The following is an 18,303-nucleotide window of genomic DNA, read 5'->3' as shown; positions in this document are numbered from 1 at the left end:
TTCGTAACAAGGTGGATGAATTAACTGCGCAGATAGCCGTTAATGAATATGACGTAATTGGGATTACGGAGACATGGCTCCAAGGTAACCAAGGCTGGGAACGCAACATCCAGGGGTATTCAATATTCAGGAAGGATAGACAGGAAGGAAAAGGAGGTGGGGTAGCGTTACTGGTTAAAGAGGAGATTAACGCAATAAGTAAGGAAGGACATTAGCTTGGATGATGTGGAATCTATATGGATAGAGCTGCGAAACACCAAAGGCCAGAAAACGTTAGTGGGAGTTGTGTACAGATGACCAAACAGTAGTAGGGAGGTTGGGGATGGCATCAAACAGGAAATTAGGGATGCGTGCAATTACGGTACAGCAGTTATCATGGGTGACTTTAATCTACATATAGATTGGGCTAACCAAACTGGTAGCAGTACTGTGGAGGAGGATTTCCTGGAGTGTATAAGGGATGGTTTTCTACACTAATATGTCAAGGAACCAACTAGAGAGCAGGCCATCCTAGACTGGATCGTGTGTAATGAGAGGGGATTAATTAGCAATCTGGTCCCCTTGGGGAAGAGTGACCATAATATGGTAGAATTCTTCATTAAGATGGAGAGTGACACAGTTAATTCAGAGACTGGGGTCCTGAACTTAAGGGAAGGTAACTTCAATGCTATGAGACGTGAATTGGCTAGGATAGACTAGCGAATGATGTTTAAAGGGCTGGCGGTGGATAGGCAATGGCAGACATTTAAAGATCACATGGATGAACGACAACAGTTGTACATCCCTGTCTGGCGTTAAAATAAAAAGGGGAAGGTGGCTCAACCGTGGCTAACAAGGGAAATTAGGGATAGTGTTAAAACCAAGGAAGAGGCATATAAATTGGCCAGAAAAAGCAACAAACCTGAGGACTGGGAGAAATTTTAGAATCCAGCAGAGGTTTAATTAGGAGAGGGAAAATAGAGTACGAGAGTAAGCTTGCAGGGAACATAAAAACTAACTGCAAAAGCTTCTATAGATATGTGAAGAGAAAAAAATTAGTGGAGACTAATGTAGGTCCCTTGCAGTCAGAATCAAGTGAATTCATAATGGGGAACAAGGAAATGGCAGACCAATTGAACAAATACTTTGGTCTGTCTTCACCAAGGAAGACACACTAACCTCGCGAAAATAATAGGGGACCGAGGGTCTAGCGAAAAGGAGGAACTGAAGGAAATCCTTATTAGTCAGGAAATTGTGTTAGGGAAATTGATGGGATTCAAGGTCGATAAATCCCCAGGGCCTGATAGTCTGCATCCCAGATAGTCTGCATCCCAGAGTACTTAAGGAAGTGGCCCTAGAAATAGTGGATGCATTGGTGGTCATTTTCCAACATTCGATAGACTCTGGATCAGTTCCTATGGATTGGAGGTTAGCTAATGTAACCCCACTTTTTAAAAAAGCAGAGAAAAAACAGGGAATTATAGACCGGTTAGGCAGACATCGGTAGTGGGGAAAATGTTGGAATCAATTATTAAAGATGTAAAAGCAGCGCATCTGGAAAGCAGTGGCAGGATCGGTCCAAGTCAGCATGGATTTATGAAAGGGAAATCATGCTTGAAAAATCTTCTAGAATTTTTTGAGGATGTAACTAGTAGAGTAGACAAGGGAGAACCAGTGGGTGTGGTGTTTTTGGACTTTGAAAAGGCTTTCGACAAGGTCCCACACGAGAGATTAGTGTGCAAAATTAAAGCACATGGTACTAGGAGTAATGTATTGACGTGGAAAAAGAACTGGTTGGCAGACAGGAAGCAGAGTTGGAATAAACGGATCCTTTTCAGAATGGCAGGCAGTGACTAGTGGGGTACCGCAAGGTTCAATGCTGGGATCCTAGCTATTTACAATATATGTTAATGATTTAGACGAAGGAATTGAATATAATATCTCCAAGTTTGCAGATGACATTAAGCTGGGTAGCAGTGTGAGCCGAGAGGAGGATGCTAAGAGGCTGTAGGGTGACTTGGACAGGTTAGGTATGTAAGCAAATGCAAGGCAGATGCTGTATAATGTAGATAAATGTGAGGTTATCCACTTTGGGGCAAAAACAGGAAGGCAGATTATCTGAATGGTGACAGATTAGGAAAAGGGGAGGTGCAACAAGACCTGGGTGTCATGGTACATCAGTCATTCAAAGTTGACATGCAGGTACAGCAGGCGGTGAAGAAGGCATATGGCATGTTGGCCTTCATAGCTAGAGGATCTGAGTATAGGAGCAGCGAAGTCTTACTGCAGTTGTACAGGGCCTTGGTGAGGCCACACCTTGAATATTGTGTACAGTTTTGGTCTCCTAATCTGAGGAAGGACATTCTTGCTATTGAGTGAGTGCAGCGAAGGTTCACCAGACTGATCCCCGGGATGGTAGGACTGATATATGAAGAAAGACTGGTTCGACTAGGCTTATATTCACTGGAATTAAGAAGAATGAGAGGGGATCTCATAGAAACACATAAAATTCTGATGGGATTGGACAGGTTAGATGCAAGAAGAATGTTTGCGATGTTGGGGAAGTCCAGAACCAGGGGTCACAGTCTAAAGATAAGGGGTAAGCCATTTAGACCCGAGATGAGAAGAAACTTCTTCACTCAGAATTGTGAACCTGTGGAATTCTCTACCACAGAAAGTTGTTGAGGCCAGTTCATTAGATATATTCAAAAGGGAGTTAGATATGACCCTTATGGCTCGAGGGATCAAGGGGTATGGAGAGAAAGCAGGAATGGGGTACTGAAGTTGCATGATCAGCCGTGATCATATTGAATGATGGTGCAGGCTCGAAGGGCCGAATGGCCTACTCCTGCACCTATTTTCTATGTTTCTATGTTTCAAAAAGAGCTTTTCGGGTGACGTGCTATAATTATATTACAGGTACCACTGTTTTTCATTTGAAAGTCTCGGCCATATATTTTAAGCAAAACATGTTAGCACAATATGTTTTGCTAATAAAATGCAAGTTATACATAATTAATTCAAGTGTACAATGCATTCACTTGGTTCTTAAATATATATAATTTTTCAAATTTTAAAACAATATTTTGCAAGTGGTGAGGACACAAGGTCTATGCCATCTCACGACCACACAATCTAAATTCATTAGACAATGGAACATTTTGAAATGAGCTTGGTGCCTGTATGATTTATTAAAATATGCATGCTAAACTATGAAATTACTTAAATTATTGCTGATGTATAAATATTTAATCAACATTCAGCTGGATTCTATGATTCATAGCCTATATATACGGTTCCTTGAACTAGATGCACTTTGGAAATACATCCAACCGCACACTGCAAGCAAAACATCAGAAAATATGCTTGCTTTCTCCAGAAAGATATCTTGCTGCTCATCAAACATGTAAGGACCCTGCTGATGTTCCTACCTTATCTTTGCCCTGTGTTATCATCTCATAGGACAGCTGGAGCAAGCAGATAACCGCACTCTTTGTGACTCCTTTACCCATGAAAGACATTGCATTTCCTCCCCATTCCACATAAAAAGATGAAATGACCTGTTAATGATAAAGTTAGTAGTCAGAAAGTTGATATGAAACAAAGCATTTCAGCAGTGCAATGGTAAAATATTTACCTCGTGTCTTTTCACAGGTTCAGCCACAGGTCTGGCTTAATGTTAAATATGAAATGGGCTGGCTAGTTCTGAAGGCATGAGTGCAGAAACGATCAGCACTCTTACAAGGGTATAAAGTATATATATTTTTAATTTCAACATATTTCTAATTCCCCATGTATCATTTTATTATTCTCCATTTATCTTATTTTTACTATCCCATTAAATGATAATGGCTATTTCTATCCTCTGAATTACACCACTATTACCCCTCTCCTTATCTCTGTTTACTTGCCTTTAATTAGTTCCATATCTTTTCCCTCTCCTGATCTCCCATCGTTGAAGGAAAGAAAAGGAAGAGTGCAGTCATTTTTATTTCAAAGATTCGTTGGTGAAAATGCTACAATCTTGAATTTTTCTTAGGTATATTGTGGTGTTTAGAAAAGGATATTCCATATTTAAAATTGCTTCTTATAGCCTGACAAGTCAGTGAAGAGTGCCTTCTCATTCACATTTATCACAGTGTTTTAAGACGGACTCACTGTAAACCTTATAATGTGCATGATTATGAGATATTACCAGATGCAATTGCAATGAGAGCTAGGAGAGTTCATTAGTGTAAGACTCCAAGGCAAAAAAGTCCTCCCTCTAAAATGAAATTCACTAACAATTGTTCAACAAACAAAATTTATGAGTAGTGCTCATTTAGCTCAAAGACTGCCCAGATAAACTGCACTTTAAGATCCACAATTACCAGCAACTACAATAAATTTCCATTGTGTCAATATTAAGTCCAGCATCTCTTTGCCACACCTGACAATCTCAAAATGTTCCAGTTTTAACTATTATTTGCAGCCATGTTCAATTACTAGATTAGATCATTTGTATAGTCAAAATAAGTTACTGCACTTTAAGTGTTTTGAGACTGTGGCAGAGGTACCAAGCAAGAAAGGACCTGATATGCCAAAACACGAATACTAACACTGCTATATAATTAAATTGTTTATATTTATATCACCTTTAATGTAGAAGGCATTTCATGGAGGCATAAAAGATAATGCGAGATGGGGAGGTGGGGAGACATTGACCCAAAGGAGGAGAGATTAAGGGCTCAATTTTCCCCAGTGATTTGCGCCGTTCTTTTTGGAGTAGGCTGTTTTTTTTGGCGTATTCAGTTAAATTTTTGGCGTTTTTTTTTTCAAACTTTCCCACTGTGATCTGCACTGGGGTAACGGATTTAGTTACGATTTTTCTAGGACAGTTTTTTTTCCCATCTCAAAGGGGGTGTTCCCTCATGTCTGCGCCGATTTTTTTCAATAGTTCGCAGTTTGGCCAACATTTTTCTCCATTACTTGGCGTATCTGGCCACTCCCAAAAAACCTTCTGGTGAGTGAAGAAACCAGCGCGCATTCACAAATCTGTGCTGAAAAGATGCCATTGTTTTTAAATCGAAGAGTTTGGAGGGAGTCAAGAACACTGTCAAAATCAATAATAAACTTCAATTTCTTTTTAACCAGTCAACGTAGAAGTGTAAATTTGTTGTATTTCACAAGTTCTCTCATTGTTTTACTCACTCACACGCCACCACCGAACATTCTGAAGGACTGGAGGGTTGTAGGTTTGGCCGGCAGAATCGGCCTCGCATCCGGACACAGTGGCTCGGGGTTTGGCTACAAAACAAGCCATGGGGGGAGGGGGGGGGGGGGGGGGGGGGGAGAAAGAGAAAGAGAGGAGAGGAGGGAAAGATAGCCGATCTTACGGCTTGTAGCCCGGGGAGGAGGACGGAGAGAGAGGTCACGACTCAAGGGGGGGGGGGATGGGGGGGGGGGGAAAAAGAGGAGAGGTCACAAGACCAGTGTGTGCGGTCCATCCATTCAGACATTGGAGAGAGAGAACTGCAAACCTGTGCTGCCTGCTTTCCTGCCGTTTTGTGCTTGTTTGAAAGTTTAACTTTAAGAATGGGGGCCATACCTTATGCGAGCCTTCTGCATCATGGTGCTACGTAGTAGACAATTGATTAAAGCTCATCGCATCAGGAACATCAGAGCCCGTAGGGTGCTGGGCAGGAGGACTTACTCACCTCGGGTATATCGAGACAGGCATTCTACCCGCACCTGAGTGATGCAGACTGTGTCAGAAGACTGCGTTTCCGTAAAGAAGTTGTCCGTGAGATCTGAGAGTTGGTGAAACCAGACCTGCAGCCGAGAAGTGTCAGGCGGGCTGCTTTGTAAGTTGAAGTGAAGGTTATAGCTGCACTTTCATTCTATGCCTCCGGATCGTTTCAAGCTACAACTGGGGACGTGTGCGCCATCTCTCAGCATGCAACACATTGTCTCCATTCACCAGGTCACGGTTGCACTGTATGCGCGGAGAAATGACTTCATCAAGTTCCCCATGACCGTCCAAGCAATCCATGACAGGGCTGTGGGCTTCTCAAGGATTGCTGGCTTCCCAAAGATACAGGGCTGCATTGATTGTACCCACATCGCCTTTCGAGCACCTTTGCAGGATTCCGAGATTTACAGGAATAGAAAAGCTTCCACTCCATTAATGTGCAGCTCGTGTGTGACGACATGCATCGCATCATGTCAGTCGATGCAAGATACACTGGCGGCACCCATGATGTGTTCATCCTACGATACAGCGTTATATCTGCCATGTTTTGAGCAGAAGCCAGAAGGGCAGAGCTGGCTACTGCGAGTCAAAGGGTATGGCCTCGCCACCTGGCTCATGACGCTGCTACGCGTAACCCGGACGGAAGCTGACAGTCAATACAACGTGTCACACATTGCGATGCGCATCATTGAGGGGGCCACTGACATATTGAAACAGCGTTTCCGATGCCTGGAACATTCTGGAGGCTACTTGCTGTACTCCCCTGAGGTTGTCGGTCAGTTCACTGTTGTGTGCTGCATGCTGCATAACTTATCCATCATGAGGCAGCAGCAGCTGGTCGTGGAAGATCCACCTGTGGTGAGAGTGGCTGATGATAATGATGTGGAAGATTCAGGTGACGAACAGGAGGAGAAGGTGGAGGATGATGATGAGGATGAGGAAGCCATGCAAGTGCCTGAGGCCGGAGCACGACGGCGGAGGAGGTCGGGCCTCGTGCTCCTTTAACGATTGCTCGAGCCTTGCACTAGCAGCTCATCCGTGAACGCTTTACTGATGCCTGAGGGCTCAGTGACAACTATTCCACATGGACATGTTTACTCTTTGGAGCTGTTGCATAATTTGCGTTCTGTTAATGGAATATGATTCAGTTTTAATGTAAAATGTATTTTATTCAAAAGTTTACAATGTACTTAACTTAGCTTTAATAAAATTATACTTGTATCAAACTTTACTTTAATATCACTCTTTAAGATCACTTATAAACTTGTAAATTTACATAACTTACAAAAAACTTTATTTGAGAACAGTTACAACAGTATCAACAACAGCAGCAAACAAAGGCTGCACCCATCTCTCCTCCCCCTCAGTCTTAACACCACCCATGGTCTTGGACTCTCCACCACCCCTGCCCACAGGCGGTGGCACAATGTTTTTGGGCTTGGTGCCAACCTTATTCCTCCCAACATCTCGGGTAATGCGCACTTCTTGATATGGGGAGGGGGGGCCGGGGGTGGAAGAACAGGTGGCAATGTGGAAGGCCCGGCTTGGGCTCTTCAGAGGCTGTTGTGGGGAATGCAGTGGGAGTGGTAGTTGATTCTGTCAATGGACGCTTGGTCTGGGCGTGTTCCCTTATTGCAGCAGCTAACTCACACATGCCATCCCTCATGCACCCTGACAGTGTCTCAGTGGACTGCAACAATTCCTCCCTAATGGCCAGTACTATCTCTGACATTCCCTCACTCAATGCTAATGTCGTGGTTTGCACTACCTGACATTCCTTCCCTCATGGCCAGTGCTGTAGTTTGCACTACCTTTGACATTCCCTCCCTCATGGCCACTATTCCCTCATTGACAGTCCTGCTATCTCATCACTCACCCCACTGATGGTGTCCAGTCGTGATCGGGTAAGGTCAATGACATCATCTGAACCACATCTGTTACATCCTGCATCTCAAGAGAGCGCAGTCAAGCTCTCCTTCCCCTCCTCACCCTGGGTGTGGCTCACTGCATCCCACTAGGACCCGCAGCCTCGGACGGTGGGGCCTCAGGTGTGCCTCGCTGCATCCCACTGGGACCTGCAACCTCGGAAGGTGTGAAACTATGGAATGTCCCACCAACACTCAAATCACGGTAGGGGCTGGCACCTCCTCCAAAGGCAGTACAACAGTGGGAGCTTCATCCAGCTCCATCCCCTCTATATATTATCTGAAATAATGAAAACAAACGTAGGTCCCTTGCAGTCAGATTCAGGTGAATTTATAATGGGGAACAAAGAAATGGCGGACCAGTCAAACAAATACTTTGGTTCTGTTTTCACAAAGGAAGACACAAATAACCCGGAAATGCTCGGGGACCGAGCGTCTCGTGAGGAGGAACTGAAGGAAATCCTTATTAGGTGGGAAATTGTGTTCGGGAAATTGATGGGATTGAACGCCAATAAATCCCCGGGGCCTGATAGTCTGCATCGCGGAGTATTTAAGGAAGTAGTCCTAGAAATAGTGGATGCATTGGCGATCATTTTCCAACAGTCTATCGACTCTGGATCGGTTCCTATGGACTCTAACACCACTTTTTAAGAAAGGAGATGAGAGAAAATGGGTAATTATAGACCGGTTAGCCTGACATCAGGAGCGGAGAAAATGTTGGAATCAATTATTAAAGATGAAATAACAGCACATTTGGAAAGCAGTGACGGGATCAGTCCAAGTCAGCATGGATTTATGAAAGGGAAATCTTGCTTGACAAATCTAGAATTTTTTGAGGATGTAACTAGTAGAGTGGACAAGGGAGAACCAGTGGATGTGGTATATTTGGACTTTCAAAAGGCTTTTGACAAGGTCCCACACAAGAGATTGGTGTGCAAATATAAAGCATTGGGGGTAATGTATTGATGTGGATAGAGAATTGGTTGGCAGACAGGAAGCAGAGAGTCGGGATGAACAGGTCTTTTTCAGAATGGCAGGCAGTGACTAGTGGGGTGCCGCAGGGCTCAGTGCTGGGACCCCAGCTACTTACAATATACATTAATGATTTGGATGACAGAATGGAGTGTAATATCCCCAAGTTTGCAGATGACACTAAGCTGGGTGGCAGTGTGAGCTGTGAGGTGGACACTAAGAGGCTGCAGGGTGACTTAGACAGGTTAGGTGAGTTGGGCTAACACATGGCAGATGCAGTATAATGTGGATAAATGTGAGGTTATCCACTTTGGTGGCAAAAACACGAAGGCAGAATATTATCTCAATGGTGGCAGATTAGTAAAAGGGAAGGTGCGACGAGACCTGGGTGTCATGGTACATCAGTCATTGAAAGTAGGCATGCAGGTACAGCAGGCGGTGAAGAAGGCAAATGGTATGTTGGCCTTCATAGCTAGGGGATTTGAGTATAGGAGCAGGGAGGTCTTACTGCAGTTGTACAGGGCCTTCGTGAGGCCTCACCTGGAATATTGTGTTCAGTTTTGGTCTCCTAATTTGAGGAAGGACATTCTTGCTATTGAGGGAGTGCAGCGAAGGTTCACCAGACTGATTCCCAGGATGGCAGAACTGACATATGAGAGACTGGATCGACTGGACCTGTATTCACTGGAGTTTAGATAGATGAGAGGGGATCTCATAGAAACATATAAAATTCTGACGGGACTGGACAGGTTAAATGCAGGAAGAATGTTCCCGATGTTGGGGAAGTCTAGAACCAGGGGACATAGTCTAAGGATAAGGGATAAGCCATTTAGGACTGAGATGAGGAGAAACTTCTTCACTCAGAGTTTTAACCTGTGGAATTCCCTACCACAGGGAGTTGTTGATGCCAGTTCATTGGATATATTCAAGAGGGAGTTAAATATGGCCCTTATGGCTGAAGGGCTCAAGAGGTATGGAGAGAAAGCAGGAAAGGGGTATTGAGGTGAATGATCAGCCATGATCTTATTGAATGGCTCGAAGGGCCGAATGGCCTACTCCTGCACCTATTTTCTATGTTTCTATGTTTCCCCCTCACCCCCATGTTCTTGGTCTGAAGGGTTGGATTGGAAGATGTTCTTCTCGTCAGGCTCATTCATGTCTGAATATTCTTCTGCATTGTCAGGGTTGGCCTCAAGTTCTGCAAAAGATAACAGAACAGTCAAATGGTTAGCAGCAGAGGAAAGGGCAGGGCGCGTGGCATGAGTAGGCTCACACATCGCAGGCCAGGTAGCAGGCTGATTTGAAGGATCATGATGAATTTGCAGGACTTACCCTCTCCCTCGAGTGTAGGCCCAGCTTGTGCAGTACTGATTGCTTTTCTCCAGGCAGGACCCATCAAAGCAGCGACCCTGTCTTCCAAGGGTGTCAGTAGGTGCAGATTTTCTGGGCCTCCTCCTGTTCGAATTTTTTCCCTTTAATTATGTGCCACCGTCCTCTGCAAAGATGAAAATGCAACTTTTTAAAGAGAGAGTGTGTCTTTCTGCTGGGTGGGACATATACAGCTGGTCATATTTACAATTGCATTGAATAAATGAAAAGATTACTTACACGAATTACTTGACCAAGATCCTGCCATTTCTTTTTACATTGGCTTCCAGATCTCGCGGTGTTCACCACTGCGCAGTAATCTTCTGCAACCTGGTTCCAGTGTTTCTTCATTTCTTTTAGCGGAAATTTTATATGACCTCTGCTGGTATCCAGCTCCTGCCATCTGTTCTCAATCACAGGCCCCAAGTTTTGTCACGTGGCGTAAACGGCGCACCTCCGAGCTGGGCGCCTGTTTTTTGCGCCGAAAAATGCGCCTAAGAAAAGTCCGATATTCTCGAGCTCCTTGGAGCTCGATGTCTGCTTGGCGCGGCGCGCTCTTCGCAGCAGGGGGTGGAGCCTAACACCCGCGCCGATTTTCTAAGTAGCAGGGGCGGGTACAATTTAAATTAGCCTTCGTGGTGCCAGCAACCCTACGCGTGCGCGTTGGAGCGTGCGCGCATGCGCAGTCTCACGCAAACATTGGCATTCGGCCATTTTTAAAAGGTGTGCAGAAAAAGTGAAGATTTGTTTCTTAGACGCCTGCAAAGGCTTGTCATTTAATTTTTTTTGATATTTCTGTGTGTGAGGGAGTGCTTTTAGCAGCACTGCTGAATAAATCACCTGCTGAAATCAGTGAGTTCAGCTTTTCACTGCTAAACTTGCAGAACCGGTGCTGCATTGGTGCATGCAAATTAAGGACTGTGTGTTTGGAGAAATAAGAGTGCCAATTCAACTTTGCAATGGATCAACGTCCACCAAGAACAAAGAATTTCTTGCATGAGGAAGTGGAGATGTTAGTCAACGTAATTAAGCAGAGATGGCAGGAGCTAGATACCAGCAACAGAGGTCGCATAAAAGTGCCACCAAAAGAAATGAAGAAACACTGGAACCAAGTTGCAGAAGATTACTGCGCAGTGGTGCATACCAGGAGATCTGGAAGTCAGTGTAAAAAGAAATGGCACGACCTTGGTCAAGTAGTTAGTGTAAGTAATATTTCCCATTTTTAATTTAATCGTAATTGTAACCTGGCTATCTGTATGTCCCACCTTGCAGACTGACACACTCTGTAAAAAGTTATATTTTACTCTTTGCAGAAGAAATTGGCCCACAACAAAAGGGAGGCAACTCGGACAGGAGGAGGCTTGCCCAATCTGCATCCACTGACACCCTTGGAACAAAGGGTAGCTGCTATGATGAGTCGTACATGGAGAAAAGCAATCGGTACAGCACAAGCTGGGCCCGCACGCGAGGAAGAGGGCAAGTCCTGAAAATGCATCATGGCCCTTTAAATCAACCTGCTGCCTGGCCTGCTATGTGTGAGAGTACTCATGCCACCCACCCGGCCCCCTCCCTTGCTGTTAAAACATTTGACTGTTCTGATGTATTTTGCAGAACATGATGATGATGATGATGATGCTGCTGCTGCTGCCAACCCTGAGGATCCTGAGGGTACAGAACAAGAACCAGTACAACCAGCTGCGGACGATCCAGACTGGATGATGGCAGCGAGGACTGAAATGTCTGCAGGGGAGAGCTTCCAATTTAATGTTTATGAGCCCCCATCAAGGGGCATCAGAGTTTCAACCCCTAGCATAGGTCTTGGTTCCACCTTCCATGGTTTCGCTTCCGATGTTGCGGGTCCCAGTGGTGCTGCTGGTATAATGCAGCATTCTACAGTCAGTGCACTACCATCCCAGCTTGCGCCTCCCTCTCGCATAGGTTCTGGTTCCACCAACTATGGTTTTGATTCTGATGCTTCGGGTCCCAGTGTTGCTGCTGATATCATGGAGCAGTTTACACCCATTCGTCCAACATCCCAGCCCACGGCTCGCACTCGAGTGCTGTCATCTGGAACACCGAGCGTCCTACCGTTCCAGCCCGAGCCTCTTCCTCTAGTTCAGCCGTCTGGAACATAGAGCGTCCCACAGTCCCAGCCTGCGCCTCCCTATGTAGTGGTGCCGCTTGCAGCACCGCGCATCCCACCGTCCGTGCCTGCGCCTCCCAGTATAGTGGTGCCACAAGGCAGACCCAGGCAGAGGAGAAGGAGATTGGAGACACGCTCTCCTGAGATGCAGCGTGCAACAGATGCGACTCAGGTTGTGGCATTGGGTATGGAGACCAACGAGCTTACCCGATCACTCATCGGTGGCGTCAGTGCAGTAGGTGAAGAGTTGACAGTCCTGACGGGAGAAATAGCAGTAATGACACGGGAACTTAGGGAGGGAATGTCCAAGGGAGTGCAATCGACAGCACAGGCCGTCAGGGAGGGCATGCAAGTGTCGGCACAGGCCATCAGGGAGGGCATGCAAGTGTCGGCACAGGCCGTCAGGGTGGGCTTGGTTGAGGTAGCTGCTGCAATAAGGGCACACAGCCCAGCCAATCAAATTACACCCCCATGAGGAAGTGAACATTCACTGAGATATGGATGAGACATGGTTGCAGCCTTTCTTTGCTCTTGTTCTTGATGTAGCTGTAGAAGCGTTTTTCAAATTGAAATTGTTTTGTAAGTTTTGTAACTTTACAACTTATAAGGGATCTTATGGTTTTCAAGTGATCGTATAGTGTAAATGCTCTCACATTCTGTAAATTATTTAATTTTGCACCTAGAAAGTGATCTTGAAGTGTAAGTGATCTTAGAGTGTAAATATTTTCACATAGAAAGTGTTTTGTAACTTTTGTAACTTTACAAGTTTATAAGTGATCTTAAAGTTTTTAAATGATCTTCAAGAGTCATATTAAAAAGTATAGTTTGATACAACAAATATTTTATTAGAGTGACGTTAACTTTTCAATAAAATATTTTTTCATTAAAACTGTTTCATGTTCCATTAACACAACACAACGTAGGAACAACTGCAAAGAATAAACATATCCATATGCAAAAGTGGTTGCAGAGCCCTCAGGCATCAGTAGTTGAAGCGTTCACGGATGAGCTGCTGGCGCAAGTCTCGAGCAATCGTTAAAGGGGCACGATGGACGGCCCTCCTCCGACCTCGTGCTTCGGCATCAGGCACTTGCATGCTTTCCTGATTGTCGTTATCATCCACATCCTGGTCTTCCGTAATACTATCATCATGCACTGGACCCTCACGTCGGTCTTCGGGTTCCACTACCAGCTCCTGCTGCCTCATGATGGCTAAGTTATGAAGCATGCAGCACACAACAGTGAAGTGACCGACAATCTGAGGAGAGTATTGCAACTGTCCTCCGGAATGGTCCAGGCATCGGAATCGCTGTTTCAATATGCCAATGGTCCTCTCAATGATGCTGCGCGTCGCAATGTGCGCCATGTTGTATTGATGGTCAGCTTCTGTCCGTGTCACACGTATGGGCGTCATGAGCCAGGTGGTCAGGCTGTATCCTTTGTCTCCCAGTAGCCAGCTCTGCCCTTCTGGCTGCTGCTCAAACATGTCAGATAGAACGCTGTCACGTAGGATGAACGCATCGTGGGTGCTGCCAGGGTACCTCGCATTGACTGACATGATGCGCTGCTTGTCGTCACACACGAGCTGCACATTGATAGAGTGGAAGCCTTTCCTATTTCGGTACTGCTCAGATTCCTCCACGGGTGCTCGCAAGGCTATGTGGGTACAATCAATGCAGCACTGTACCTTTGGGAAGCCGGCAATCCTGAATAAGCCCACAGCCCTCTCATGGATCGCTTGTGCGGTCATTGGGAAATTGATGAAGTTATTCCTTCGCGCATAAAGTGCAGCCGTGACCTGGTAAACGCAGGCATGTATTGCACGTTGAGAGATGGCACACACATCTCCAATTGTAGCCTGAAACGATCCCGAGGCATAGAAAGAAAGTGCAGCTGTTACCTTCACTTCAACAGACAAGGCAGTTGTCCTTCTGCTTCTGGGCTGCAAATCTGCTCTCACCATATCACAAATCTCAGTGACAACTTCTCTGCGAAAACGCAGCCTTTTCACACAATCAGCCTCGCTCATGTCCAGGTACGAGCGCCTGGTTCGATATTGTCGACGTGGGTAAGGTCTCCTGCCCATCAACCTACAGGCTACGACGTTCCTGGTGCAGTGAGCTCTAATCAATTCTCTCCTATGCATTGAATTGATGGCAAACCATTGCATAATATGTGGTGTTGACAATGCAGCACCCATTCTGCAAACTTAAATATAAAACTGTCGATGTGGCTGCCTCTCCCTGTCCAAATGGCCTCAGTACCCCTCACAGCTCGAAGGCTGCTGCTGCTGTATCTTCGGCTGCCGTCGAGCCACTGACGCCGCCCCTAAAGCGTGGCCGAATGGCCTCAAGCACCATAAAGAGCTGCGTGTGTCAGGTGTTGATTCTTCGGCTGCCGGCCAGCCACCGACGCCGCTGATATCCTATGGCCGAATGGTCTCGGGTCCGTCCGGTGTTGCTTCTTCACGTCCAGCCACGAAGAGAATGAAGGCCTGCCTCAAGCACTGCAGCTCAGCTCGAAGCTTGCTGCTGCTGCCGTCGAGACACTGACGTCACACCCCTGCCTGTCTCCAACATGAAAGACCTGCCTGAAGCACAGCAGCTCAAAGGCTGATGCTATTTCACACAGGTAGGAACATGGTTTATTTAATCTTTTCTTTGCTTATAAATTTTTATTCATGTTGGATTTAGTTGTATAATATTTGTATAAGTATAACTAAGGATTGATTGTAGAATTTAATGACTTCCCTCCCCCCCCCCCCCATTCCCTCTGCCTAATTTGTAACCTGCGCCTGATTTTCTAAAGTGTAGACAAGGTTTTTTCGAGCGTACAAAAATCTTCACTTATTCCATTCTAAGTTAGTTTGGAGTAAGTTTTCACTGACGAAACTTTGAAAACAGGCGTAAGTGGCCGGACACACCCATTTTTGAAAAAAAAATTCTGTTCCAAAGTGAAACTTTTCGACCTGACTAGAACTGGAGCAAACTAAATGTCGAGAATTCCAATTTCTAAGATACTCCATTCTACACCAGTTGCTCCTAAAAATCAGGAGCAAATCATGTGGAAACTTGGGGCCACAGTAACTAGTGCCTCCACCTCTTCCAGCAAAACTTTCTTGGTCCTTGGTCCGCATTGCATCTTGTATTGCTCCAGCTGCGATTTTTTTCAATGCTCTCACGCAGCACTCCTTCTCACACACACACAACTGGCTCTTTAAAAATGGCTGATAGCCAAATCCGAGCTGTGCTGAGCATGTGCGTCCATTGGAACGATGTCAAAAACGTAACTTTTTTTTCCACGCATGCGCAGAAGATGCAGCTTCGCTTTTTGGCGCAGACTGCAGGCTCCACCCCCCACCCCCCCGAGGAGACTGAATACACTGCGTGGCGCCAAATTCGAATTATACATCGGGGAAAGTTTAGCAAAATATTTTTGCCACTTTTCTGGCCTAGAAAACCCGGCGTAACTCTGGCAATATACCAGAAGATGGGCTTGGGGAAAAAATTGAGCCCGAAGAAGGTTGACCAAAAGCTTATTCAAAGAAGTGTGTTTTAAGGAGGATCTTAAAGAATCAAATTGCTCAAATTATATCCTTGCGACTCCTTTACCAAGTGTAAACATCAGGTGACATGTGGTTAGACAATGGAGGATAAATGAACTAGAGATGTAGTTTAGTTCCCATTTTAAAAGTAATACATTCTTCACTTTTCATTTTCATGACAAATTCCCATGTCCATTTTAATAATGGAAACTGTATTATAGTAAACCTGTTCGGCAAAAACAGACAGCAAAATCATAAACTTTTGGACTTAAACTTTTGGACATTGCTTTAACTTGGCTGTTACTGCAGAAGGGCAGACAGCATGATGTGGGACAAACATGTCCCACAGGGATACACATCAGGTGGGCAGGAATGGCTGAAATGGCAGGAAGATGGTTGATTGGCAGGGGGGCCTTGATCATGCAATCAGTGAGAATTCAAGAAGATTGATCGGTGCTCAAGACACAAAGGAAGCTTTTCGACCACCCAGAATTATTGGAGCCTTGTCCCTCGGAACAGGGCAGATGATAAAGACACTGTCCGAAAAGGTTTTACATTTTGCTCTTTCAGTTGCATTGCCTCAGGCGAAAGACTGATTTTTGGCGCGAGGAATTCAGAAGCATTTTGCAGCCATCTCTCTCTCTCTCCTACGCTTACTCGCTTCATTCAACGCACAAGGACTGAGCACTCCATCTGGGACGGAGAGAAGAAACACCATCTACGAGCCAAGAGAGCCTCGCTACTTCAACTGGGAAGCTGACCTTGAGAGTGGGCTTGAACACCACAGATTGGTACCGAACCAGAAGATACGCTCATCAGGAGAAGCAGCGAGTAATTGGTGAGCATTTATCCCAGCCCACACATCCTTAAGACCACCACATAGTGTGAAGGTGTGTCGTGTGTCCCAACAAACCTTAGGGATTTAGTGGGGAAGTTTTCTGCAAGGATCATAGGCGTACGCACAGTCTGTTGGACTGATTTGGTGGTACGCTTTTGAGTCTGAGCAGGGGTGTTTTAGTCGTGTTCAGACAGGCCTGGGTTGTGAGTTATACTGTATTTGTTTGTTTTAAATGACCAGTGTTTTACTGGGTGCAAGTGTGTGCTTTAACTTGAATAAAAGCATTGCGATGGTGGAGACCGAAAGATCTGGCTATAACTGTGTATTTCTGTTCACTACTGTAATTCCCACGGTCTAGAACTGTTGTAAAGGGCAGGGGGAGGGGCGGGGGTGATTTGAAACCACGAAGGGCAAAACCACTTACACCTGTCACATTGTAATTACACCCTCCTGCCATGGTGATGCTGCACAGGATAGGACGCTAATAATTTATCATATACCTGTACTAAATATTGTTTCTGAAGAAATGAAAGATTGAGGAGAATGGAGAGAAGATAGGTGGTCACCAACCAAAATAGGGCAGGATAGGCTTTTTGGACCTTATAGCCTTTACTTATTCTTTAAATTTCCAATTCTCCTAAACCTCTTCTCCATATGGATGAAAACCTAACATGTAAAAACCATGATGAAAGGTTATCGACCTGAAACGTTAACTCTAATTTCTTTCTCTATGATGATGCCTGACCTGCTGAGAGTTTCCAGCAATTTCTGCTATTATTTCAAATCTGAATCCTGTTCAAAATGTAATTCACTGTCATAAATTATATCAGACAGTTGAGTACATACCTCCAGCAGCCCAGTCAAATATTTTGTACAAAGAGAATAGGATTCCACAGTGGCAGACTGCAAGGTCCAGCCGGGAAGAGCAGTAACATGCACCATTCCACGCAAGGTCCGCTCTAATGAAGGTAGACCGTAGAAATGTGGTGCGTCTGTAATTCGCAAACACTGTAGGAGTTTAACCGACAGCTGGGTTCTGAAAGGGCCAGCCAACAACAGGCATTTTCTGAAAAGAAGCAACACAATGCAAACTAAGAGGAAGAATTTTCTTTGACAGATCAAGCATCTTTGGTTTAGCAAACATATTTAATTTAAAAAAAAAGAGTATAATCACTAATTTCAGGTAAAAATTGAATGGCTTTCAAATGGAAATTTCATAAAAGCTTTAGTGCAACAGCGAACAACTGCTAAGGCCAACTAGCTCGTGGTGTGAATAGTTGGAAAAAATGAATGTTCTCAAAAATGGCAAATGATACTGCTGTCAAGCACACTCATTTTGTATAACAAATCTTTGTGGTTGGCTGGCAAGTACATTACCACAACTCGCATTAAAAGCTTTTAATGTAGAAAACTGTCCTAATGTGCAAGAAACTAGAGTGCAAAGAAAACAAAATGGATGCCAATCCAAAGCGGAAAGGATTCGGAAGGGTGACAATGGTTTTAAAAGGAGGTGTATTAAAGGAAGAGAGGTTTAAGGAGGGAATTCCAGAGTGAGTCCTCGGTGGATGAAACCGCATGGTGAACAAAGGGAGAGGGGATGCACAAGAGAATGGAATCAGAGGAATGCAGAGGTTGGGATGGGGTATGGGGATAGATTAGGGCTATGAGGTTACAGAAATAGGGAGAGGTAAAGCCATGGCAGGATTTACACACAAGGATGCAAATTTAACATTTGGATGTTGGGAAGTTGAAACAGCATAGTGACCAAGACTTGGTGTGAGTTGGGACATCGGCGGTAGATGA

The 18,303-nt window shown here is 45.0% G+C and overlaps 1 protein-coding gene across 3 annotated transcripts in view; it reads right to left on the bottom strand.

Moving 5' to 3' along the window:
- rttn (rotatin) overlaps positions 1 to 18,303 on the bottom strand; it is a 422,229-nt gene that overhangs the window by 240,306 nt on the left and 163,620 nt on the right. For all 3 annotated transcript variants that reach the window (XM_070888469.1, XM_070888467.1, XM_070888468.1), the window contains exons 28-29: positions 17,347 to 17,566; positions 3,411 to 3,539 (exon numbers count right to left, since the gene is read on the bottom strand). In XM_070888469.1, coding sequence (XP_070744570.1) covers positions 3,411 to 3,539; positions 17,347 to 17,566 — 349 coding nt within the window. The remainder of the gene's footprint in view (positions 1 to 3,410; positions 3,540 to 17,346; positions 17,567 to 18,303) is intronic.

The sequence above is a fragment of the Pristiophorus japonicus genome, chromosome 1 (genome assembly GCF_044704955.1).
Source record: "Pristiophorus japonicus isolate sPriJap1 chromosome 1, sPriJap1.hap1, whole genome shotgun sequence".
In the NCBI taxonomy this organism is placed as follows: domain Eukaryota; kingdom Metazoa; phylum Chordata; class Chondrichthyes; family Pristiophoridae; genus Pristiophorus; species Pristiophorus japonicus.
Note: the sequence above shows the minus strand (reverse complement) of the source record. Positions and strands in the feature narration are given on the sequence as shown.